Source organism: Rattus rattus, chromosome 8 (assembly GCF_011064425.1).
Source record: "Rattus rattus isolate New Zealand chromosome 8, Rrattus_CSIRO_v1, whole genome shotgun sequence".
In the NCBI taxonomy this organism is placed as follows: Eukaryota; Metazoa; Chordata; class Mammalia; order Rodentia; family Muridae; genus Rattus; species Rattus rattus.
In genome coordinates, this window is record NC_046161.1 from 109863894 (window position 1) to 109889804 (window position 25911).

At 48.6% G+C, this 25911-nt stretch overlaps 1 protein-coding gene across 1 annotated transcript in view; it reads left to right on the forward strand.

Annotated features, from left to right (window-relative positions):
- The window catches only part of Itga9 (integrin subunit alpha 9), a 293447-nt gene that overhangs the window by 23234 nt on the left and 244302 nt on the right, over window positions 1–25911 (forward strand). The window contains exons 4-5 of the mRNA XM_032911092.1: window positions 6087–6210; window positions 22766–22833. Of these exons, the coding sequence (XP_032766983.1) occupies window positions 6087–6210; window positions 22766–22833 (192 nt within the window). The remainder of the gene's footprint in view (window positions 1–6086; window positions 6211–22765; window positions 22834–25911) is intronic.

Below are 25911 nucleotides of genomic sequence, written 5' to 3' on the forward strand. Positions count from 1 at the left end.
CTTTACCACAAGTGCACAGCGTTTTCTTTGCCGACTCATGGATATAGGTTTAGGTGGCTTCTAGCTCCTTGACATTATGAATAAAGTTGCTACAAACAGGAAGATTTATTAGACAGCCCACTTTCCCTTTCTCTTGGGTACACATGTGGAAGTGGGACTCTCAGATCGTGTGATAATTTTACTTTTCACTGTTGGAAATACCTCTACACTTTGTTTCTCTAAAAGTGCACGGGCCATTTCGTTTGGCCAGCATGCAGAAAGTTCCAGGGACAACTAATGTTCATCTGCTTGTTATCAGGGTCCTGGGGTACTGGAGACAGAATCCACATGCTAAGCACATGTTCTGTTACTGAGCCCCACCCCTAGGACACTCCGTTTCCCTTTTAAATAGTGGCCATCCTAAAGAGTGTGAGGTGATGTTTCATGACAGTTTGTGTATGTGTGTGTTAGTGTTATTTAAATCCATTTCATTTTTCTCTAATGTCTCGTTTTTGTCTGTGAAATCTTTCTGGGAAGCATTTTTTAATTGAAGGTATTAAAAGCATTTTGGACCCTCAGGAATATTCTGTGGCACAGGATAAGACCTTTCTCCCCAGGGATACGGCCTTTGATTTCAAGGGTGGGATGGTAGAGAGTGAAAGCTGTGACTGGGAGTAAATCATCTCAATGACAGATGGCCTTCTCAGAACCAAGGCTGCCAAGACCCAGGATGTCAATCAAGCTGGCCCACCAGGCTAACCTTGGCCCAGTGACTGCCCATCTTGGCTCTGTGTATAATGTGGTGCTTTCGAGTGTCCACCAGGGACAGATGATCCTTAATACAAAGGCTACCATGGGACTGAAAGCAAGTTCCTTCCCTTCCCACTCTGTTCCCGCACCCCTGGAGTACAGAGATGGTGTCCTCAGGAATAGGGAGGAGGGCTTAGTCAGCCAGCCACACAAGCACAAAGACCTGAGTCTAGATCACCAGCACCATGCAGAAGCTGGGCATAGCCATTCGTGTCTGTAGTCTTAGCCCTGGGAAGGCAGAGACAGAAGGATTCCTGGGGCTCACTGGCTGGAAAGCAAGGGAGGAAGGTACTCTCTATTAACCTCTGGTTTCCATATGCAAACACACACACACACACACACACACACACACACACACACACACACACACACACACAAACATTCAGAACCACGATCTCCCCTTATCAGAGCTGCGGGCCTCAGATAGCAATTATCTAAAAGGCTCGATTTTTTTCTGGGTGGAAGCAGCAATTTCCGGCTCTAACTTGGCTGTTTCCTTTCTGAATGTCAGGACTCTCCTCCTCTCCTCTCCCTCTCCCTCTCCCTCTCCCTCTCCCTCTCCCTCTCCCTCTCCCTCTCCTCTCCCTCTCCTCTCCCTCTCCCTCTCCCTCTCCCTCTCTCTCATCTGCCTCATTTGCCTACTTCCCTTGTGTCCGTCTTCTTCAAAGCCACCGGGAATGTTCCATGTGACTATTTCTGTCACTGCTTCCTGGTTTAGTGTGTGTGTGTGTGTGTGTGAATGAGTACTCCGCTGAAATATAACACATGAAGAAAAGTGCACAGATCAAGAGAACGCACTCCAGTGAGTTTGCTTTAGGTAAACATCTACCAAACAACACTCCCAGCACCAACCACCCCAGAGCCTCTTTCTCTGCACCTCCCAGCCTCCCCCAGCTGCAGGGTGGCATAGCATCTTTGGGGGAATTCTGTGACATCTCTGCCTGGCTTTAATCCTGTGCCCAGCACACGTCCCCATGGCCAGGGTGTGACCTGGCAGTGCTCTGTAGACCTGGAAGCATGACAGAGCTGGTCCTTCTGTGGACAGCAAGTGCAGGTGCGTGAGGGCGGCAGGGACAGACAGGCATTTGTGACCGAGCTGCCCCGGAGGAAGGACATGCTGTAATCACACGACAAAGAAGGGCTTTGAAGGAAATTGGACACTTTTCTTCCTCTTTTTCTTCCTTGGGAGGATAATCAGCCCTTCTGACTTGAGATGTGTGAGGGCTGAGATTCGGGTGATGGTAGGATCCTCAGTCTTTAACTAGGGTGGTTTGAAAGGCGAGTTTAAACCGGTTGTTGTCTCCTGAATCTCCTCCTCTTTCCATCTCCTGCCTTCATTTCCTTCCCCTCCCCTATCCCCCTCCCCCATCCCCTCCCCCCATCCCCCTCCCCCCATCCCCCCCCCATCCCCCTCCCCCATCCCCTCCCCCCATCCCCCCCCCATCCCCTCCTTATCGTCTTCCTTCCTTTCCTTCTCCTTCTCTTCCTCTCTCTTACTTCCTTTCATCCTCTGCCTCTTCCTTCCCTTCCCTCTCCATGCTGTCTCCTCTTCCTCATTTTTCTTCCCTCATCTCAGGCCTTGTTCACTCCCTTAAGAGCGCACGGTACCTCTGGGCTACTCCCACAGCCCCAAAGCAAGTCCTGGCCACTTCCAAAGAGTTCTCTCCTTTTTCATCCTTCGCTGCTCCCCGCCCTTCCTGACAACCCACTCCCCAAGGCGACCAAGTCACGGCGCTCTGCAGTCCCTCAGAATCTTGCTCTTTTTACACAGGATGCCGGTCAGACGGAGATCATGTGTGTGAGGATAATCTGCCTGAGCGCAGTGTTTTCTTCTTATAATTTATATTCAGAGTCCATTTCTGTTTTCTGGAGGGGGAGCCTGTCTTTGACCTTTGATCTCTGTCCTCCCAGGATATTGTGAATTAGATGAGCGTAAAATGTAGTATTTGGGTCTCCTAGGGATTCTCCAAGGTCACCCTTAAACAGTTTATGGGATGGAAAGCAGGCAAGATAATAAACACCGGCTGACACTGTCCATGTGTGCAGCTGGTTGCCAGACACGCCACGATAAACGACGTCCTCTCCAACTCAGCATGCTATAGGTAACGGAAGCTCTCGAGCTGTGGGCTGAGTCCTTCAGCTAGAATAAAGCCCATTTGCCTAGGAACTGGGTGATGGAAGGGATTCCAATTTACAAATGGTAAGAGGTAAGTCAGAAGCCCCGCAATGAAAAGATCAACTAGTCGGCCCTTTCTATCCACAGGCAGAGGGGTTTATCAGGGCAGTGTCCCTGGAGGGAGGAAGCACAGAGAGCTTGGATGATAACAATCTTACCATACAAGAAGTGGGGAAGAGCTTGCACTGGGAGGCCTTGGGCGTCCCATTCCAGCTAAGGGCCAGGGCCCCATGAGAAGGGTTCCAAGAGTAACCAATGGCCTGGCTTCTCCAGTAGGAATCTAGAATCTTAGGATGGAAAGGCTTGATAGAAAGACGAGGTCCAGGAACAGCTCGGTCCAGTCCCGGTCTCAGCATTTACTGTGTCACTCAAACACTCTCTGCTACTTAGCCATCCCAGGAAGAAAATGGAGGTCCTGGGCCAATGAGATGACTCGGTGGGTAAAAGAGTTGGCCATGTAACTCCTGAGTTCAATTCCTGGAATCATGTAAGGGAGAGAACTGATGATACAAAGTTGTCCTCTGACCTCTACATGGATGCTATGGAGTCCTAGCTGACCCATCATCCTCTCAATAGTTGGAAATATTTAAGAAATTGGCTTGGTCGCTGTTCTGTTGCTATGAGGAGATACCATGACCAAGGCAACTCTTATAAAAGAAAGCGTTTGATTGAGGGCTTGCTTTTAGTTTGGGAGGTTTAGTCCCTTGTCGTGGCAGGGAACATGGTGGCATGCATGGTACTGGATCAGTCGCTGAAAGCTGTATCCTGACCCACAGACAGACAGACAGAAACACCCTGGCTTGGCATGGGCTTTTGAAACCTCAAAGCCCACCCACAGTGATACACTTCCTCCAACAAGGCCACAATCTCTGATCCTTCTAATCCTTTCAAATAGTGCCATTCCCTGCTGACTAAGCATTCAAGTGTGTGAGCCTATTGGGGTCTTATTCAAACCACCACAAAAAAAAAAAAAATCAAAATTGAAAATGAGAGTTTTGCCACCTCCTTCTGGGATGATAGAGGTCAAAGGCAGACCACCAGTTGGCCAGATGTTATGACACGCTGGGGAGGTGGATCAGATCATAAAGTGCCTGCTGGGCAAGCACAAGGGCCCCGGTGCAATCGTTAGCAGCCACTTAAAAAGGCTGGCCTGGTAGAAAAACAGTCCAAGCACTGTGGAGGTTGAGCTGAGTGGATTCCCTGGGATTTGGTGGCCAGCCAGTGCCCCAGGTTGAATTGGTGAGTTCCAGGTAAAAATGAGAGATGCTGTCCCACAAAACAAGGTAGAAGACATCCTGAGGAGTGAAACGTGAGGTTCAGGTCTGGTCTAAAGACACACACACAAACATGTACCTACCCACAAACACACATACATACATATATACACATACACACATATACACACACATGTACATACCCACACACATATACTCACACATACTTATATACACACACACAAATACGTACCTACCCACAAACATACATATATACACACATGTATACATATACACACATAGACATGTACATACCCATGCACATATACACACACATATACACACATATGTATACATGTACACACCCACATGTATATATGCACACATATACACGTATACATATATATACCCACACACATATCCGCAGACACTCACACACACACTCACCATAACATACATACACTAAAACATATGCACACATACCATTCACACACACATATACACATAGCGCGCGCACACACATATACACACACAGAAACAAAACTAGACATTAAAAATCTCTGATTATTTTAAGAAAATGCATCCATTGGCCAAAGCAAGATGAACTAATGCCCAGAAATGAGTGCTTTGCACTTAGGAGAAGGAACCAGGTTGGGCTGCCCATTCCCCACCCCCTCCATTCCCCACTCTCCTGAGCCAGCTAGTACCTTCCCCCTTATCAGAGAACCTCAGGCCACACTGGGACCAGAGGCCATGTTCCAGCATGAGCAGGGTGTGTTCTTCAGAGGGATATGAGTCAGGTCCCTGCTCTGCCTGGTGGCCCCTGGTCCTCTTCATCAAACTGACTGGCCTCAGTGTCCCTCAGAAGTTTGATCCCAGGACTGAAAGACTATTCTCAGAAGCTGGCTGAGGGCTGACCTGTCCCTAAGGTTCTCCTCATCTCCTCATACACGTAACTCTCTCACTCACCTGCCCCAGGCCCCAAACCTTCCCATTGCCATTTTGTCCACTCTGCCACTTCTCGCCCTAGGTCTCTTCACAGGGCTTCTTCTGACCATCTGTGAACGGTAACCCCTGTCTGGAACGAAGGGGCCATCTCCCTGAGGGTTTGGTGCCACAGTGGTGTGCATGTACCAGAGCTTGTTAAGGGTTTGTTCAAGATGTGTGTGTTTTGCTGGGCACCCATTATTTCTCCGGTGGAGAGAGCAGCCGCAAACCTTTGCTTCTGGTTAGGGAGATGTAGCTAAACTCAAAGATTGGGTTCTCCTCTTCCCAGTGCCTCTTCCCCTGTCCTCCCTCCCTCCTGCCAGCTTCTCATCCCTTCTCTCTTTTCCATGTTCCGTCGTGGCCCAGGCAGGCAGTATCTCTCCTGGGGATGCCCACGTCCATCCTGCCCACCTAAGTCTCTTCGTGGTGGATGAGGGAAGCTTCACAACTGTGAATAGGATTATGCCACACACCCACGGGAGCCGTACCCTGGCTCGCAATTGCCCAGTCACTGAAATTAGCCACTGCTGAATGCATAACATCGGTCCTCCCTGTCACCGCTGGGGTCTGGCTGCCCCTCCAACATCTTCTTACTTTTGACCCTCCTCACTCACCGTCCTTCTTTCCCTGGAACTTCCAAACCTGTGTCATTCCTCATGTCCTGTGCACCAAATGCTTCTCACTCAGGAAACTTCTCCCTTCTTGTGCCCAGTGTGGAGGGCATTGTCCACTCTCAGGCTTTCCCTGCCCTTTGCCTAGAAACTGTCTCACTCCAAGACTCTGTAGCCCACTGTCTTACCATTTCTGTGCTCAGGTATGATCACGCTCTCCCCTCCCGGGAGCTGGTTCTCCTCCGTTTCATTTTGCCGATGCCTGGGCGTGAATTGACATTCTCCCTCCCTCCCCCTCTGTCGCTTCAGGCCTGTGCCCATCGTTGGAAGAACATATACTACGAAACAGACCACATCTTGCCCCATGGATTCTGTTACCTCATCCCATCCAACCTCCAGGCCAAAGGCAGGATGCTGATCCCCTGCTACGAAGGTGAGCATGGATTAGTTCTCCCTCAGTGCGGTGCCCTCCTTGTTGGGTAACTTCAACAGGCCCCCAGCCCTCTCCCTCATCCACTGCCTTAGCATCTCTCTGGTTTTCCTCACTCTGGTGTGATAGCAGGGTTATCTGTCCCCGGATTGACTCTGGCATCCAAGCTATGTCCATAGAAGAGGCATCTGTAAAGGGGACAGTGGTCAAGGCCCTGTCCAGCCCTGCTCCTGCCACAGAGACCATGGTGTTCCTTACGAAGTCTCAGAGATAAGGTTCAGCCAAGCGATCCAGCAGTTCTCTTAGCTTCCTGGCACTGCTGGATGCTGTAGGGCCTTGGGAAACCTACTATCCTTTTCTGGAACTGAGTCTCCTTATCAGAAAGGTCAGGAACTGGTCCGGGTGATCTCTACAGCACCGCCGTAATGCCAGGATGGTCACTGGACTTCCACAAAACTCCTGGATGTTCTAGGCGGTGGGAAGAGAGGATCCAGTGTCTATAAAGTCATAATGTGGCAGAAGTTGAACAAGCAGCCCGCCTATTCAGTTCTCATGACGCACTCTTCTGACCGTCCTTGAGTGCCCTAGAACTGGACGGAGAGCAGTCCTTGGGTCTGGAGAACACTTCGTATCTGTCAGCTATCACTGCATAACAACACATCTTCATCTGGGCCAAACAATAATCAACATGGATTTTTTTTTTTTCCGTACAACTCCACATAGGCTGGGCTCAGCAGAGCTCAGTGCACTCTGGTTGTGGGTTCAAGTCAGGCCCGTTCTACATGTTGCCTTCTGCGACCAGGGGCTACGTGGGGTGTGCTGTGTGAGCACAGGGTCACCCGGGGTCTCCTATGATGCCCTGCTTAGAACTGTAATTTCTTGGGAACACTAAGTCGGCCATTACTGAGGTAGTTGACTCAGCTTCAGATGGTCCTTTGGTGGTCGGCCCTACTTTCCTAGCCTAGTTCTGGTGAGCTGAACCAGTCGGGTTTTTAATTGCTTCCCGTTCATTTGGAAAGAGGTCTCAGCACTGGCCTGGGTCCACAGGGCCTCGTGCTTCCCTGGGCTTTCTCAGGTTTTGTACTCGTGGTCCTCAAGAGGGGGTCCTGACACTTTCTGGACCTTGTAGATAATTTTTGTGTCCTGAGGAGGATCCCACGGCGCTACGTGGAACTCAAAGGCCCAGGCAGGACATTCTGTGAGCTGTTCTCTACACAAAGGTCAGCAGGAACATGAGTGGAGGTGCAGACCCTCTTCTTGTGTTAGGGTGGGCTGTTTTTGTGCCTTCGCTCTTCCTCTGCTTGAGCACTTGGCTGGCCCTGGCTGGGCCAGATGAGGAGACTGAACTCTGGCTCTGTTCATTACCGTATTGTCCTAATGGGACGGAAAATTTCACCTTAAAACCGTGGTGGCATAGCCTCGGGCGCAGCTTAGTTGGTGAAATGATTGCCCAGCGTGCATGAAGTTCTGGGGTTTTATCCTCCAGGCCAGCTAGGGTACGTGAGCCCCTGTCTTGAATGAATAAATGAATGAATGAATGAATGAGTGGTGTCATCAGTCAAGCAGTGGAGAACATGAGCACCAAGCCAGGGCATTTGGTTTTCACCCACCCATCTCAGCACGTGCCACATCCCACACAGCTCACTCACTGATCCCCAGACACAAGCTCACGGGAGCACCTGGCCTGAACTTGTCAGCTGAGCCCTGGCTGTAAGAGCGAGGAATCAACATTCGTTATCCTTTGCCATGAAGAATCTCGAAGTCGTTAGCTGGCCCGTGCAGGGCTCTGCCTGGGAACTCAGAGTCCTCATGCAGGGACGGCCTAGGCTTCTTTGCTTCGTATATTTCTTGACTCCATGATGGCCAAGTAGAGTCAGAGGAGATATTAGCACGATGTTTGCTCCCTCCTGACTTTTCTTCCTTAAGGACGCATACCCACATATTCGAATTTGTACTTGGGTAAAACAAAACAAAACAAAAACCCACCATGGTAAGGAGTGGGGCTGGTAGAGGGAGTACTGGGGTGAAAAGCAGCTGCTTAGGAAAGTGGGGGACTGGACAATGGTTCTGTGTTCTTGGATCTGTAAAATGAGAGGTGCAGGATGCTCAGATTTCTCCGGAAGACTGGGCTAGTGGGGGGATTAAGTGGGAGCAGGCCCGCAGCGGCCCTGCCCTGTACTGTTGGTTTTGGAGACCTCTACTTCCCTGTTTTGTGGTCTAAATGAAACCAACTCTGGCTCCTGAAACAACCATTATTTTCTCTTAATGTGGAAAATCTCAGTGACGTAACCTCCCTGTCCCAGGTGGGGGTCACATGATGGTGAAGGACAATGGAAGCATTTAGAGTCCGATAGAGCCTTTCAGATGTCCCCTAGACCAGCTCACTGGGTGTATCAAGGTCCAGAGAGATAAGAAGCGTGGCACGCAAGTCTGAGTTTTCACTGTGTGGAGGGTGAGTGACACACTGGTTGGAACAAAACCCAGGACTCCAAATGCCAGCGCCCAAGTCCCTCCTCTACAGCTCCCTCTGCTTAACACTGCCTGCTGATGAGAATGTAAACTCCGTGTCCAGGTTACTCGATCAAGACTTTTGCGTTCTTAGAGCATCTATCTGCTATCTGCTGAACATATTACACGCTGTAATATGCTTGTCATATGCTAGTGAGCCGGGCACTAAGCAAGGTTTATGAGTTGTTATAAGGTGACTTGTGTTTAAGGAGTAGAACTCCTTTAGTTTTGTTCAATGGCTGATGACCATCAGTTGGACAAAAGCCAACAGACAGTCCCAGAAGAGAGGGCAATGGGGCATTGTGGGTAGGATAAAGAAGAGAGTGGAGTATGTGAGGAGAGAGTGGGAACCACTGGGAATGGGGAGAGAACATGGGAGGGCAACAGTGGAGGAGGGGACACCAGCAAAGTTTGTACTAATATATACATGAGAGACAGAGAGATGACTCAGCGGTTAAAGGGCTTCCCATCCAAGTGAGGACCAGAGTCTACATGCCCATGTACATGCCAGGTGAATGTGGCACAATCCCGGAAGGCAGAGACAGAGGGGTCCCCACAGAAGACTGACTAGTGAGACCAGCTATTTTGGTGAGCTCTGGGTTTGATTGAGAGGCCCTGAATCAGGGGAAAGGGCAGAAGAGCACTTGAGGATGATTTCTGATGTTAATCTTGGGCCTTCATCTGCATGCACACACACACACACACATACACACACACACACACACATGTACCCGAGTACATACATACACATATTCACATGTACTCATATATATATGAAAAACAACATACTTGCTTGAAAATGTCATAAACTTACTTTTTAATAATAATTAGAAAATAGATTAAAAACACAAATCTTCCAGTTGCAGGAGAGAACAGAGGGAACTCCATGTCTGAACGTTGGTGCTGTGTAGGATTGAATCCCCAGCCTACCCACATTCAGTTGAGTGCCTCTCAGGAGGGCTCGAGCAGCATCCACGGCTTATTTCATTTTATGATTGAGGAATTTGAAACCTGCTTTGGGCTTACAGTCTGCTGAAGGCAGGGAAGTGAGGGACAGAGGCACTGTACTGTAAGTCACGGCAGCCAGCACAGGGCAGGGTCTGGAGAGATTTCTTCCAGGTTTACTTTCTGTCCAATGATGGAATGCATGGGGGGCAGAGACAGGCTTCATGGGGGCTGCTGTACCACACTGTCTCTCTTGGTGTGAAGGTCTTGCCAGTGCCGTGGATGCTGGTTTACCTCCAATCCCCTTTGGGTTGTTCTAGGGAGATCATGAGAAATCCTGCAGGACAGTGCTCACAGAGCCTGCCTGTGGCTCTGTAGTAGTGGCTCCTTGTTGGGAGGGTCAGCAGTGCAGTCTCCCGAAGACTGGAAGGTCAGTTTGGTAGACTAAACTTTCTGGGTCACCTTTCCAAAACGTCTTGAGCTTTTTTGTTTTAAGAAAGATTTTATTTTTTTTTAAGTGTGTGTCTATGCACATGCATGCCCATGTGGTGTGTGTGTGTGTGTGTGTGTGTGTGTGTGTGTGTGTGTGTCTGGTGTGTGTGTGTGTGATCCAGAACACTGGATCAGATTTCCTGGAGCAGAATTGACAGGTGCTTTTGAGTCAGCTGAGTTGGGTGCTCTGTGAGAGCAGTGTAGAATCTCAACCACTGAGCCATCAAAAACACTGGTCTTGGGTCTGGCACAGGACATTTTCTCATGGCTTCTCAGCTGCTTCCTGTTGGATGGGAGAGGCTACCAGAACATCCTGTTGGGAGCAGGAAATACAGAAGGAATTGGAAATCAAAGAAGACTAGGACGTAAAATCAGATAAACTCACAGTGCACCCCTGCAGCAACACGTCGAGTTCACACCTGCCTTGACCACGGGCAGTATCGTTATGTCCACATGTTGTCTTTGTCAGAGTGTGGGAGAAGATAAGGACTTAACCAGCATGGCTTGGGGAGCTTACCAGAAAAACAGAGTGAGCACCATCAAACATTAGTTTCTTAAACATGCCAGAATGCTTTTAAAAGAGTTTTCTTATTTTAAATCATGTGTCTGTGTGATTGTCTGTGTGTGTCTCTGTGTATGTGTGTGTGTGTGTGTCTGTGTGTGTGTGTCTGTGTGTCTGTGTGTGTGTCTGTGTGTCTGTGTGTGTATCTGTGTGTGTGTCTGTGTCTGTGTGTGTCTGTGTCTATGTGTCTGTGTGTGTGTGTGTGTGTGTGTGTGTGTGTGTATGTATGTGTGTGTATGTGTGTGTCTGTGTGTGTGTGTGTGTGTGTCTGTGTGTGTGTCTGTGTTCTGTGTGTGTGTCTGTGTGTGTGTCTGTGTGTGTGTCTGTGTGTGTGTCTGTGTGTCTGTGTGTCTGTGTGTGTGTGTTTGTGTGTGTGTGTGTGTGTGTGTGTGTGTGTGTCTGTGTGTGTGTGTGTCTGTGTGTGTGTGTGTCTGTGTGTGTGTGTCTCTGTGTGTGTCTGTGTGTCTCTGTGTGTCTCTGTGTGTGTCTGTGTGTCTGTGTGTCTATGTGTCTGTGTCTGTGTGTGTTTGTGTGTGTCTGTGTGTCTGTGTGTCTGTGTATGTGTGTCTGTGTATTTGTGTGTGTGTCTGTGTGTCTATGTGTGTGTGTCTCTGTGTGTGTCTGTGTGTGTCTGTGTGTCTGTGTGTGTCTATGTGTGGGAATGCTGTACTTGTGAGTGCAGTGCTCTTGGAGCCTGGAGGTCAGAGGTGTCAGATCCCCTGAGCTATGTCTCCAGTCACCACACCAGGGTATTTAAAGCCTCTCCAAACCTAAGTCAGTACATGTGATACAATCAAGCACAGACACTTCTTTTATCCTTTATCCTTGAACCCAGCAAGGCAAGAAGCCAGCACTCGGCATGAGACTGTAAGCAGCTCATGTTTTCATTGTGATGGGGAAAAAAAAAATCTCACGAGTCTGGGGTGACTCGAGAGCAGCCTAGAAAAAGCACAGACAGTGTTCCCTGACTGAGGGAGCGGTGCTGTTAGAGGACCAGCGGGTGAAGGCGCTGAGTATGGGGCCCCACGAGGTGGAAGGAGAGAACTGATTTCTGTAAGCTATTGTTTGACCTCTACACGTGTGCAGTAACATGTGCACATGCCCTTGCCCTGCGAACAAACAGGCAAACAAATAATAAATAAATGGAGATTCTGTTTGTTAGCGGCAATGGCGTACCGTCATATTTCAGGATGCGGTGGCACCGGACATTCACGTGATTGGAAGTTCCTGCTCCTCCAATCTGATGAGGTGACTTTGCACAAGCTTGAAAGGTCTCCATGTCCTCTCCTGTAAATTGGGGCGATCGGTAGCTCCTGACAAGGGACTTGGGGTGTTTTAAGTACCTGATACCTCCCAAAATCAATAAGTGAGAATTTTCCAATTAACTTTCAAGTCATGTAATATTCTTTAAGTTGTCTCAGAAGGTGTCCAGTGGACGCTTCTTGAGTCGACTGGTAATTAAGGGCAATGGGTTTCATTAAAATGTTCTGAGGAGCCTGGAGCTGTTTGTAACGTGTTTGCGGGGCCAGGTCTGACTATGAGGCTGGGGCTGGTCTTACTTCTCTGTCGTCCTCCCTCAGCCTCCCAGTTGCGGAACTTACAGGCATGCACCACCATGCCTGGCTTACATCTTAAATGTGTAGTTGTATTTTCTTATCTGTGTAGTCCACTTGTTAAGCTCTCTGCTCCGGCGACCGTAAAGGATCTGATGTTGTAGGCAAATGTTAAGTCTGAATTGTAAGGGTCTGAATTGATCACATTTTATTGTGCTTTAAAATTGATTTCAACTCTCAGAGCAGTTGAGCTTTTATTTCCCACGTGCACATCTTAAGGCAGTGGCCATTCCCAGCGTGAGACCCGGACCAGGGCCGTCATTGTGAAGACATATTTTTTCCTCTTCTTAATGCTGAAGGGCAGGACCCCACAAGGGGTAAAAATCAATTATGATCCATTTACAAATCAAAAGCAGTAGAAGCTTGGGTATGCATTTCTTTTGTTTTTTTAAGAAGGAATTGTAAAAGGTTGAGCACATCCATTTAAAGATTCAAGAAGAAGAAGCCCCTTCCATTTTGATTAAATAATGAACCCTGCTTTTACACAGGGCCTTCTGTTTTCCAAAGAGCTTCTGCAAATGTTACCTCACTTAAATAAATATGGTGAATTAAACAGTCAGATGCTGTTCAATATTTTATACAGTTAAGAGGGTCCTGGGGTTGGAAAGATGGCTCTGTTGGTAAAGTGCTTGCTGCATAGGCATGAAGACCCTGCTCAATGCCCAGAGCCCCATGCTTTAAGAAAAAAAGAAGCCAGTTTCACAATGCACACCTGTACCCCAGCTCTCAAGAGGCCCAGACAGGAGGGTCCCTGGAGCTCAGTGCTCGACGCCCAGACAGCCTAGATAAGCTGGAGGGCTACAGGCTCAGTGAGAGACCTGTCTCAGAATAAGGTGGAGGGTGACAGGAAGACCTGGTGTTAGCATTTCACCTCCACATGCACGAGTGCACACATATATACATTCATGCACACACTCACACACACACACTTATGCACACAGTCACACTCAGTTTCACATGCACACTCACACACTCATTCACACATAGTCTCACACATAACACAGTCACAGTCTCTCTCTCACACACATACACACTCACACTTACAAGACACACACACTCATGCACACACAGTCTCACACACTTATGCACACACTCTCACACACTTATGCACACTCACACTCAGTCTCACATGCACACTCACACTCAGTCTCATATACATACGCACACAGTCATGCACACATACACAGTCACACACTCATGCAGTCACACACAGTCACACACACACACACACACACACACACACACACACACACACACACACACGGAGACTGGCTCTACAGGACAGTCAGTGCTGAAAGGAAAAGGTCAGAGGTCTCTGAAAATGACCTGGGACTCATGAGGTCTAAGTTTCTTCTTGGAGCCAAGACCTTTAGACAAAAATGGATCCTATACTTCAAATAAGTTTCCACACATTGTGTGCATGTGTGTGTGTGTGTGTGTGTGTGTGTGTGTGTGTTACTGTTTAAGTTCTATCTTCTAACGTTACAGATGCCCACAGTTTCTAAGTCTCTTTAAAAAGTACCTGTCTGTGTGGCTTAGCATCTTGAGGATTGTTGTCTGAGAAGCGCCCAGATCAGAATTCACCTGACAATAAATACCTCTCAGGTGCTAGGAGGTGGGAAGGCCACTTAGGAACACAAGGCACTGGCTTGTGTCCCTCTGCCTGGTCAGTGTTCATATCCACGTTGTAGAGGTGAGAAAATTGGGGCTCAGGGGAAGCTGATGAAGGCCTTACTGAGGGTGTGTTCAGCACAGGGAGGGTTGTTGGCCCTTAAAGTGCAGCGTGGGTTTCCCAGGACGGCCCCTTTCTGTTGGCATGTTGATTCCTTTGTGATCAGCAGGGGCACAGGGAAAGACCTCCAGTTACTATGTTGTGAACCTGGTGGCCTTTCAGGACATTGTAGACTTTTAGGTTCACACTTCTGCTGGTTTGGTTTGGTTTGGTTCGGTTTGGTTTGTTAGTTGCAATCTAGAGGTAAGCCCCACAGTCACGGAGAGCAGACAGCATTAGCCTGGTGAAACTCAGCCAGAGGTCTCTCTCAGTCCCCAGGTTTAGCTTTGGTAGCTCGGCCGTTCATGTTTTATCACTGGATATGTCGTGAGTGTTTCAGCCAAAGGACGGAATTCCATTCAGTCCTCAGCTGCAGCTCTCTCAGAAATGTGACTGTCTCGTGCTCTGGGACGCTTTTTCTGGAGGGAGAAAATGTACGAAGTGGGAAGAGGCAAAATTGTGCTTCCTAATCCTGAGTGGAAGCAACTATTAATGGGTTAAAATAATTATTTTATTTTTAGTTATGTGAGCGTACACACACATGTGTACATGTGTGTGAGTGTGTGTACCTGTGAGTGTGTGTATGTGTATGTGTGAGTGTGTATGTGTGTGTGTGTGGGTGTGTGTGTGTGTGTGTGTGTGTGTGTGTGTGTGTGTGTGTGTGTGTGTGTGTGTGTGTGTGTGTGTGTGTGTGTGTGTGTGTGTGTGTGTGTGTGTGTGTGTGTGTATGTGTGTGTGTGTGTATGTGTGTGAGTGTGTGTGTGTGTGAGTGTATGAGTGTGTATGTGTGTGTGAGTGTGTGTGTGTGTGTGTGTGTGTGTGTGTGTGTGTGTGTGTGTGTGTGTGAGTGTGTGTGTGTGTGTGTGTGTGTGTGAGTGTGTGTGTGTATGTGTAAGTGCGTGTGCGTGTGTGTGTGTGAGTGAGTGAGTGTGTGTGTGTGTGTGTGGTGTGTGTGTGCGTGTGAGTGTGTGTGTGTGTGTGTGTGTGTGTGTGTGAGTGTGTGTGTGTGTGTGTGTGTGTGTGTGTGTGTGTGTGTGTGTGTGTGTGTGTGTGTGCATGTATGTGTGTTAGTATAGGTAGGTATGGGTGTATGAGTCCAGTGCCTGTGACAATCAGAAGGGAGTGTCAGATCCCCTGGACCTAGAAATCTGACTCTAGCAAGAGCAGTCAGTAGTAACTGCTTTTAATACTTGAGCCATCTCTCCAACCCCCTTTCCTTGTAATTTTTTATTGCCTAAAATATACATAACAATGAACATTGTAACCATTTTTGAAGTGTGTCCCATTCTTATTCACACCGGGCAACTAACTGTCTGTCCACCTCTCTCCAGAAGTCTTTCATGGTCCCTATCTGAAACTGTCCCTGGTCACCACCAGTTTCCTCTCCAGCTCCTGGCAAGCACCAGCCCACTTCCTCCATGAGTTTGCTTATTCTGGGTACAAGCGGAATCATCCAATATGTGGCATGCTAACTTCATCTAGCCTGGTCTCCTCAGGATACACACTCCGTATCTTAGAACGTATCAATGCGTCTTTTCATTTCAAGACAGCATAATATTCCTTTGTAGCCATACAGTGCATTTTAAACCAACCTGTTTGCCTGTAATGTTAAACCTCCCTCTGGAAAAACAGCGTGAGAGGTGGCAGAGATGGGCGAGACACCAACAGCTCCACCCTTTACTGCTGACGGAGGCTAACACAGCAACAGATGTGGCTTTAGCTGAACGACTGGCTGCGACCAATGTCGCCCTGACCTGCAAGATGAATGCAAAAGGTCAAAACTATTAAAGATTCTCTCTAATTCTTTTCTCCTCTTCGAATGCCCTTCTTGCTTAATTGCTTGAAGCAGTTGGCTTTCAGGAGTTCCACAGCCCACATGGGAACTGTTTCGATACGTTTCCCTCTTCCTCTCTAACCTGCTATTTATAGCGTTACTTTATTTCCCACGTAGACGGAAGTCCATCAGAACGGAAGGTAGTTTATCTTCTCTTCCCTTTGGGGGAGGTAAATGGCCGTTTCATTACTAACGACCTGTCCACTAATAAGCACGGACCCCTAAATTTTTGCCTTATCTTCAGTTACTTGAGAGATTTATCACTCCTCGGTGATGTTTGGAAATAATTTAAGGCTAGAAAGCTATTTTCCCAGATTCTTTATTTTCTAGCTGAGCTGAACAACTGGAAAAAGACTTTGGGATCAGTGTGTTAAATCTAGTTCTGAGCAGGAGGCAGCTCTGGGATGAGTGTGCCTACTGTGTGAGCATGAGTGTGCCTACTGTGTGAGCATGAGCGGACATCAGATCTTCAGCATCCACATGAAGACCTGGAGTGGCTCTTCATGTCTGATACCTGCGCTGTTCTGGGAGACCCCCAGCCATGCTAGCCACCTCAGTGAGCTCTGAATTCAGTAAGAAATGTCAAAAAAAAAAATAGAAAGTGGTCGAGGAAAACAGCTAAGGCAAACTTTGGTCTCCCCATGTGCATACTTGGGCAAAGGCATCTGCACACACGTGAACGCCTATACACCAGCTTTGCCAAAAGCTGGACACAGAGCTATCATGTGATCAGTATACTATCCTATTCCTGTCTGTAGACATGAAGGACTCTACGTCAGCATCCCACAGGGACGTCTGCGTATCCACATTCACTGTGGTGCTAGTCAAAAAGCCAAGGTATAAGACAGACTGGATGCCAGTCAAAAGAATACATGCAGAAAGTTGTATATACATACACACACATATGTGTGCATGTGTGTGTGCCTGGGTATGAGATGGGCCATTAAAAAGTGAAATTCTGTCATTTAATACAAATTAGACAGAGCCCGAGATCATTTGAGTGAAATCAGTCAGACTTATAAAGACAAATTGTATGCTTTTGTGTTATTTGTGGGTGGCCATAATTAGTTTTTGCCAACTTAGCACAAACCTAGACATAAGTCGGAAGAAAGAGTCTCAGTGAGGAACTGCATCTGTCAGATTGGCCTGCGAACAAGTCTGTTTCCTGGTTGTGATGGATGTGGCTCCAGCCTGGTGTGAGCAGTGCCCCCCCCCAGGGGCAGGTGCTCTGGGCTGTGTAAGAAACACCCTGAGCAAGCCTGGGGAAGCAAGCCAGTGGACAGCAGCTCTCGGTGTTCTCTGCTTTAAGTCCAGCCTTGGGTCCCTGCCTCGGCTTCTGTAGGTGATGGACTGGGAGCTGTAAAATGAAGCAAACCAGTTTTCTCCTCAAGCTGTTTTAGGCCAGTGTTTTGTCACAGCCACAAACTAGGTCCTAGGATTCTCTGCAGATACGCAAGAGCATTTACGTGCTTGTATACCTATAAGCATTGATTCCTAAATCATTGTTCAATGTTCAACTGTAAAAGCACTTATCATTCTTTGGTCACCCCCCTCCCCTACACACACACACACACACACACACACACACACACACACACACACACACACACACACGGGGCTGGGGGATGATTAATTGGCGGCTTTGGAAAATCACATTTTCTCCAACATGTAGTGGAAAGTGAGCGTCTTATGAGGAATGTATGCACCACGGATTTCTGACTGTCTAACCCTTAGCATCCAGTTCAACGGCTTTCTAATGTCAATCACAATCCACTAGCTTCAGGGTGGGCTGTGGGTATTTGAAGCTCTTGTTTCTCTTCATCGCGGGATTGCCTTCTGTTTAGACAGGGTTTGTGACACCAGCAGCTAAACCAAGAAAAATGCTGCCACTTTGGAGGGAAGAGCCCAGAACTTGATGAATTAAAGTACATGGTGCTACCCACACGTATCAAACCCGCCCACATAAGAGAGATTCCCCACACTGCTTCCAGGTCCTCTTGCTCAGCCCCGCCTTTGCTTACTGGCCTCAGTTTCCCTGGGTCAAACAGCTGGGCGCGTTACAGAGAAGGCAAGCCACCGTTGAAGGTCTGTTTCTCCTGCATCGTTAGATACATAAATGCTTTAGGACTTTGCTGTCCGGGGTGCCATGTTGGTGGGGACTAACTGAGCAAGCCCAGAGTCGCCTGGGCCCACTGCCTTTGTGTTTGTGCAGAAATGGTCTTCCTAGGAACACAGGGGGCTGGAGGTCATCTTCGGCTCCTCCCGGGTCTCTCCACCCTGTGCTTCCTGAACTGCTCAATGGAGACAGGGCTGTGACTCATGTTTCTTGGGCTCAGCTCTATTGGGGTCAGCCGCTTGCCCCTGGCTCTACCCAGCCCTCTTCCACAGCTTTGTGCATAAGGCATTCCTCCAACTCAAGTCTGGATAAGCAGACAAAAGCATTGAAGTTTTCATTGGAGAGAAGATTTTAAGTATTTGACTATATTATATATTAGCATAACTCTCTATATACTAGAGCCTAAGCACCTGTCAGGTGTTGTCTCTGAGTGTTTAGTGTAGACACAGCGTCTCATGTTGCCCGGAATGAGCTTGAACTCTTGGTCCTCCTGCCTCTACCACCTGAATGCTAGAATTTTAGACATGTGCCACCATGCCCAGTTCATGAGGAAACTTGTCCTTTAGCAGGCACACAAGCACTCTACCAGAAGAACTACACGCCCAGCCGCCATGATGTTGTGTCTTGTTTCATTTTACTGAAAAGGAGTGGGGTCTCTGGGCTTAGTAGTTGGGGGCTCAAGCCCCCACGGCGTGATGCTGCTGCATCCAGAGAGAGATGCGTCCTCAGTAAAGATCTCACTCTGCTTCAGAAGGCTTTGCTTTGCTTAGCGTCCATGAGCATAGGCTCAGTGACTTCCCATTGCTGTCGCCTTTGGGAATGTGCTTTGGTACTGCTCTCAGGTCTTCAGAGAGAGAGTCAGGGACAGTCATATCATAGAGCGGCATGGTCTGAAGAGATGGATACTCTGCCTTGCTTCTTCTAGTCTACAGAGAACACAGAGTTGCCCGGGGTACAGTCAGTGTGGAAAGCCCAGAAGAATTTGGTGCTCAGGGTCTTCCCCCCTCATCCCACCCTTGTTCGTTCTCAGATCTTGGGGTCAGTGGTAGCTTTGGAATCCATGATTCTCAGAGCACAGAGCCTTTTTCAAGCAGTGCTGAATAGCATGCAGGGAGCCTGACCATAGGAGGTGGAAGGGAAAACAAGAAGGTCAGGCGGGGTGTTGGGGGTGGTACAGAGAGATTCAGGGTTCAGGGCCTTGGTAGCAGGAGAGTCACCCATGCCTGGTCCTTGTGCACTTCTACGTGGGTCTCTAGTCCAGTGCAAGTGTGTGGCCAGGCAACAGAGCACAATCAAGTACAGTCGGGTAAATGATACCAGCCCGGTGTGCAGGACATTTAGGCAAACAAACTCATCGTCTTTGAGATAGGAAGTGTGTGTTGTTACACACACTCGTAAGGTCACCTGGGCAGAGAAGCCAAGGAGGCATCTGGAAGGCTATAGATTTCTAGGACATCCGGGAAGTTGTGACTTCCTGGAAGAGAGTAACCAGGTCACCGTTGTTCCCAGGCATGTGTAGTCAGGGAGGGACAGGAGGCCAAAGGAAAATACACAGACCTGCTTCACATTGAGAGAGTTTGTGACAAGATTATAGAGGTTTCTGGGAGGTTGGGATGGGGCCTATCCTCTAGTGGGGAGTTCTGGGTAGTAGGGTCTCACATTCGTCCTCAGCCTGGAACTCCAGAGAAGTCTAGTCCAGACCTAGTAACTTTAGAAATGCCTAAGCTATTGCTGGTCTGTCCTTCCCCACCTCACCAGCCCCAGAGTAGGGTGGTACCAGCTTAGAGAAATGGTGGCTGGTCTCCAGACAGTGCCCCCTGCTATCCGAGGCTGGAGTGCTAGTGACAACTATTCCCTGTAGGACATTAGCCTGGGCCAGGAATGGGGCTGTCTTAGAAACCTTGGCTCTCAGTGTTGGGAGCACCCTCACAATTTGGAAGGCATTAAGGGAGGCATGGTGATGTTTCTCTGTGAACTGTCTTTAGAGTCTTAGCCATAGGGTTCCGGTTAGGGGTTAGGGTTCAGGTTAGGTTAGGGTTAGGGTTAGGGGTTAGGGTTAGGGTTAGGGTTAGGGTTAGGGTTGTGGTTAGGGTTAGGGTTAGGGTTAGGGTTAGGGTTAGGGTTAGGGTTAGGGTTAGGGTTAGGGTTAGGGTTAGGGTTAGGGGTTAGGGTTAGGGTTAGAGTTAGGGTTAGGGTGCTTTGAAAAGTATAACATTTGCACATAATTGCTATCGTGTCAAATCTATGAGGCTGAGCGGTGTCAGGCAAGATGCTCTTATTGGTCTCTGAATGTCCGAGTCTCCGTGATTGTCTCATGGTTTAGAGTTACAGTCTCAGGGCTGGGGAGAAGCCGTCTGTTGAGTGTCTAGCCTGCAAGCATAAGAACCCAGCTTCCACACCAGAGGGGTTTTGTAGTTTGGGCTTCTCATTTCAGCACTGGGGAGGCAGAGACTGAATCTCAGAATCACTGGCTGACCAGCATAGCCCAGTAAATGATCTTGAGGTTCAGTGAGACGCCATGTCTCAGAAACCAAAGGTGGATGGTTCTGGAAGAGTAGTGCCTGAGGTTGTCCACCTCCCTTCACCCGCGTGCTTGCATGTGCACCTGTGTGTAAAGCTGCATCCAAACACTGGATCCAAAGAGGAACACACACACGCATAGGTGCAAGAATTATGGTGCTTTGTTTAGCTTTAGAGTCTGTAGGATGAAAAAAACCCCATGTACCTGATATTCTAAGCTTTATACATAACCGCTTAAGTTGGACATTGTGATCTTTTTTGCTGTTGTTCTATTTTTATAAAACTTGTTTTATTTGTGTGTATACATGCATGTGTGCATGCATATGTGCATGCATTGCATGTGTGTGTGTGTGTGTGTGTGTGTGTGTGTGTGTGTGCATGTACTCACATATGTGCAGATGCCAGACATTGTGCTATTTGAGGCAAGATTTATTTTCACTTTGTACCATTTCTATGCCGGGCAATTGATGTGGGATTTATTTCTTTGCCCATATCTTCCACCCTTAGCTCCCACTGTAAGATTTTGGGCTGCTTCTGGCAGCCAGGGAGTCTTCAGCACAGTGACTGGACAGGTCAAGGCGGGAAGAAGTGGTTTTAGCCTCAAAGAGGAGAGGTGTAACTCAATTAACATTCTGTTGTAACGGAGCCTGGATTAATGGCCACTTACTGGAAAAAACGTTCCCGACTCTGTGGTGTGTGGTTGGAAACCGAATTTCTCCCTCTATTTCCCCAGAGTCTTTTTTCCCTGCCGCCTGGAGCTCACACTTGAAGCTTCAGGAAGCAGAGTCCTGTTGCCATCACGGCTTCCTTCTTCCCCCCTATTATTTATTTAGTGTCTTTCAAAACATAATTCCATTACCTTTAGTGGTACTAGAAGCTCGCTAAGAGCCTCGAGGACAGTGCAGGGGGTCACTGGGCTATTTACCGGGGCAGCCTGAGAGTCTCCAGCAGAGTTATTGCCACACCATCGGAAAAGCTCGAGGGCCCTCTCCTGTCAGTCAGGCAACCTCTCGATCTTGCAAAACCGCTCACTTTGCAAAACCTTCATTAGGCCACAGAGATAAAACAACATGTGTTAAGTAGCTGTGTGGCCCTTGGTGACTCGCTTTACCTCTCTGAGAATCGGTACTCTTAGCTGTTGAGGAATGGAGAGATATGTTCCGAGGGACAGGGAGGGCCAAGGGAGTGATGGATGGAGTTGGGGTGGGGGAGGCAAAGCCTGGAACCCAACAAACGATCCTCACGTGGCCTCACTGTTCCTGCCTGACTTACAGCAAAACAGCGGCAGAGATGTCCCCCGTGCTGAATGGTGTGCATGTGGCTACATGGTTAATTGTGCATTTATGCATGTTAGCGTGTGCATAGGCATGCAGTCCTGCACGTGGAGGGCAGAAGCCGACCTCGTATGCAACCTACCTTGGTCTTTGAGACCGGTCCCTCACTGGCTTGATCCTCACCAGGCAGGCAGCAGGGGTCCTCCTGTGTGTGCCTCTCTAGAGCCGGGATTACAAGTGTGTACTGCTCTGCCTTTTGGAAGCATGGTTACTGGGGACTGAACGTAGGCCCACATGCCTCCACAATTCAGCCAGTCCCCCAGCCCTGGCTCAGTTTCCTTCTGGCCTCCGGAGCTCCCTGTGTTTCTTGCACACGAGGCAGATGAGGCCTAGGATACACTAGCTCTACACGTCTCAGGAGTGTGACTACACGCCGGGGCCAGTCCTGCCTCCCTCGGCCCACAGGTGGACGGCTTGCTTCTGGTTGTTCAGGAGAAAACAGATCGCCAGAGTCTGAGGGACTCTCTGGGAGGGTTGGCCTCCTTCCAGGGGACCCCACATGGGAATGTCCACAGTATTCCATTTCTAGATCCTGTATTTAGTTCCCTGGGCTCTCTAGGGACCTCAGTCCTCTCTGAAGTCAATGGAGTAATTGTCACCAGCCTCCTGGCTGATGACTGTGGCCGCCACTCCTCTTTCTCCTCATGAACGGAGGTAATCCTCTGGGACACTCGGCAGCCTGGCCACCCGATGGCTTCGGAGGCTCGGTTTTTGAGTCTTGGAGTCCTAAGACTTCCTTCCTATGCCTCAGCCTGGACCATGTCCCTGGGCCCAGCTCGAAGAGGCGCATGGGAAGTGGCCAGATTGGCAAGCACCTGACACACTGACATGGCTGTGGTCTGCTCTTCTCCCCTCTCCTCCAGAGTATAAGAAGAAGTATGGGGAGGAACATGGCTCCTGCCAGGCCGGGATAGCAGGCTTCTTCACTGAGGTGGGTGTCAGCCACGTGGCTTTCGTCTCTCTTTCCTTCTTGCTGTTTGGTCCTTTCCATTTTGTGGTTGGGGTGGCCCCCAGAGATGGGATTTCTGAACCCCTAGGTAGTGTAGATTCTGCTGTTTCTAGCAGGGGACGTTATTTACGCCTGGCAAAGGACACCAGCTGAGCAGGGACTGCTGGGTGGAGGGCTGGGCTGGTTCCTGGGAGATTTCTACAGAAGTTGGCTCCATCTGAGATCTGTGGAAGAAGCTGATAGTAGTTTGTCAGTTGTCTGTGTGTCTCCTCATACCACCTCCACTCCCTTAGCAGAGAGGCTCAATTTTACACACACTAGGCTTTCCAGTCCTTGAATTCTGAAAGTCTCTACTCTGGAATGTGCTCAGTTGACAGGAATGGAATAATTTTTTTCTTTTTCTTTTTCTTTTTTCTTTTTTACAGATAGGAGATTTTTTAGGCACCGTTTTCACTATTAAAATACATTCCATTATTCTGTGTATGTGCACATGTGTATGGGTAAGCCTGTCATGGCTCATATGTGGAGGTCAGAGGGCAGCTTGCAGGAGTTCTGTCTCTCCACCGTGTGTGTTCCAGGATCAAATTCAGGTTTTCAAGCTTTGAGCCAAGTGTCTACTTGGACACTGAGTCATCTCATTCCCAAGGGGGTGGGGGTGGGTTCTTATTTGATGCTGATTTTCTGTAAGTTTGTACATCTATATGGCTTCGAACCACATGCCATTCCATGCTTGGCTTTGCAAGCAGCAACTGTCCATGAATTTGTTCAGGTCAAAGATCAAACGTGCCTTTGCATTTCAAGCTCACCTAAGTCCTGTTTAACACCTAAAACACATCCTAGTTGATTGTTTTTTTGTTTTTGTTTTTGTTTTTTGGTTTTTTGTTTTTATCACTGCCTTACCTGGTAGCGGCCACAGTGCTTTCCAGAAAAGCCACCAGCACCACCAGCAGATTTACCGACCTTGAATTGTCTCCCGTGATTCTTAAATCTTTTAGAAAAGATTATATAGATGATGTGTTTATATGTGTATATGCAAGTGAGTGTAGTGTCCACAGAGGCCAGGAGAGGGCATCAGATCCCCTGGAGCCAGAGTTATAGTTGCCTGTGAGCTGCCTGCCTGACATAGGTGCTGTGAACTGAAAGCAAGTCCTCGGGAAGAGCAGCGACCATTCTTAACTGCTGAGTCATCTTTTTAGGCCTTGTTGTTTGTTTTTATCGCTATCAAATATGTGTAATATACATATATTCTCCCATCTAACCATTTCAAAGCCAGTGGCTTTTAATGAATACACAGTGTCACATAGCTCTCACTACTGTGGAGGTTTTTTTCATTCCGGCCTGGGTCCTTTCTTGAGTGGTACCATATGTTTCAGCCTGAGGGATTTTGCAAAATTCCTGACCTAAAACCTGACATTCTGACCCCATGGCCTCCTATTAGCTGGAAGACAGAAGCTCACATTCTACATCACTGCCCGGTGTCACACTCTTGGGGCCTTACCCCTTTTCCTCCTGGGAGAACATGAACCATATTGAGGGGGCAAGAAGGGGAGCATTCTTTGGCCCTAGGGCTTTCTTTCTGAAGAGCGTCTTCACGGTGTCAGGAGTGGAATTGTTCACCTTGTTTTCTTTCAGAGACAGCTCTCTAAAGTCAAAGAGAAGGCAGTTGGTGATACAATGTCTAGCCCAGAGGCAACAAAGAAACACAGTTTCACCGCTGCCTCTCAAACTAGTGAACACCAGGTGCTCTGCTTCCTAGCCTGCCTTCAGCAGCTTGCCCGGCCGGTTCACACCAGTCCCTTTTCCGACTCTTTCTACAAGTGATGTACAACTATGGATTTGGCCCAACACAAAATACAAATGCATTTAAAACTCTATAAACTTTACTCTTGCAAATGTATGTATCACATTTGCACAGTTCTTAGGCATGGATGCCAAGTCCTGCTGCAGTGTCTAAAGGATGGGCCTGCCTGATCTACACAGACTTTCATACTGGGCTCTGGGACTGGCACCACCATTTGTCATAGCTGTTGAAGTTAAGATGAGAATCTCTTCCTACCTCCCTCTCTCCGAACCCACAAGTCTACAGTTCATCAGTGAGACACGTTTTCTCTCTGCATCCTCCCTCCCCAACCCAGAGCTCTTGTCATCTTTCCCCAGGCTGGCTTCCCAACAGGAGAGCCTCAGAGCCACCTTCTTCAGGCAGCAAAGGCATCATGGTGCTCCTGGCTCGGATGTCCAGTGTCTTCCCATCTGACAGGGACTTGAGAAGGCAGGGACTTGGAGCCAGACGCCTTTTGATGAAATCTCAACTCTGTGCTCCCCTCAGCTTCCGGCCTCTCTGGCCTTCTATAGTTGCATCCAGGGGTGCTCAACAATTGAATTTTGGTATATCCTGTTTTCAGTCATGAGTATGAGGTACTGAGCTACTCATAGAACTGCTTCAGGAATATTTTTGGACAGAGGCTGGCCTTGGGCAGAGTTAGGCCTTGAGTGACTCAGCATGGGGCAATGTGGAGATTTTTTTCCTCTGAGGATAGAGGAGAGGGTTTATTCATGGCAGAAATCAGAACTCATTAAGCTCTTGACCAGGAACAGAAAGGACAAAGATTCATGTTGGGGAGGCATCTTTTTGGCCCCGTCAGCTGGTAAGTTGGAGAGGGTGGGACATTAGAGATGGTTACAAGGGGCTCGCAAAGGTTGGGGAGGCAGGGATGTGTAGGAGTGGCCTGGACATTCGTGTAAGCTAAGAGTGACCAGAAGAAGAAGACAGGGACTTAGAGCCAAATGCTTTGCCATGGGCCTCCTGGGCTCCGTGGATAAATAGGAACAGAGTGCTTGGAGCACAGGAGAGGATGCCTAGCTCTGAGGAGGAAGACTCCCCCCTCACTCCCGCCCCCTTCTACAACATAGTTCTCCAACCCTAGCCATTGTCTCCTGGCTTGCCTGGGTCTCGGCCTTAGCTTTGGTTCCCAGGCCTTGGCCCCTGTAAACGGCAGTTCTTTGAACTCTCTGCCTACCTCATTTCTGGAACTTCAGCTGTCGGCAACTGGACAGGAAATG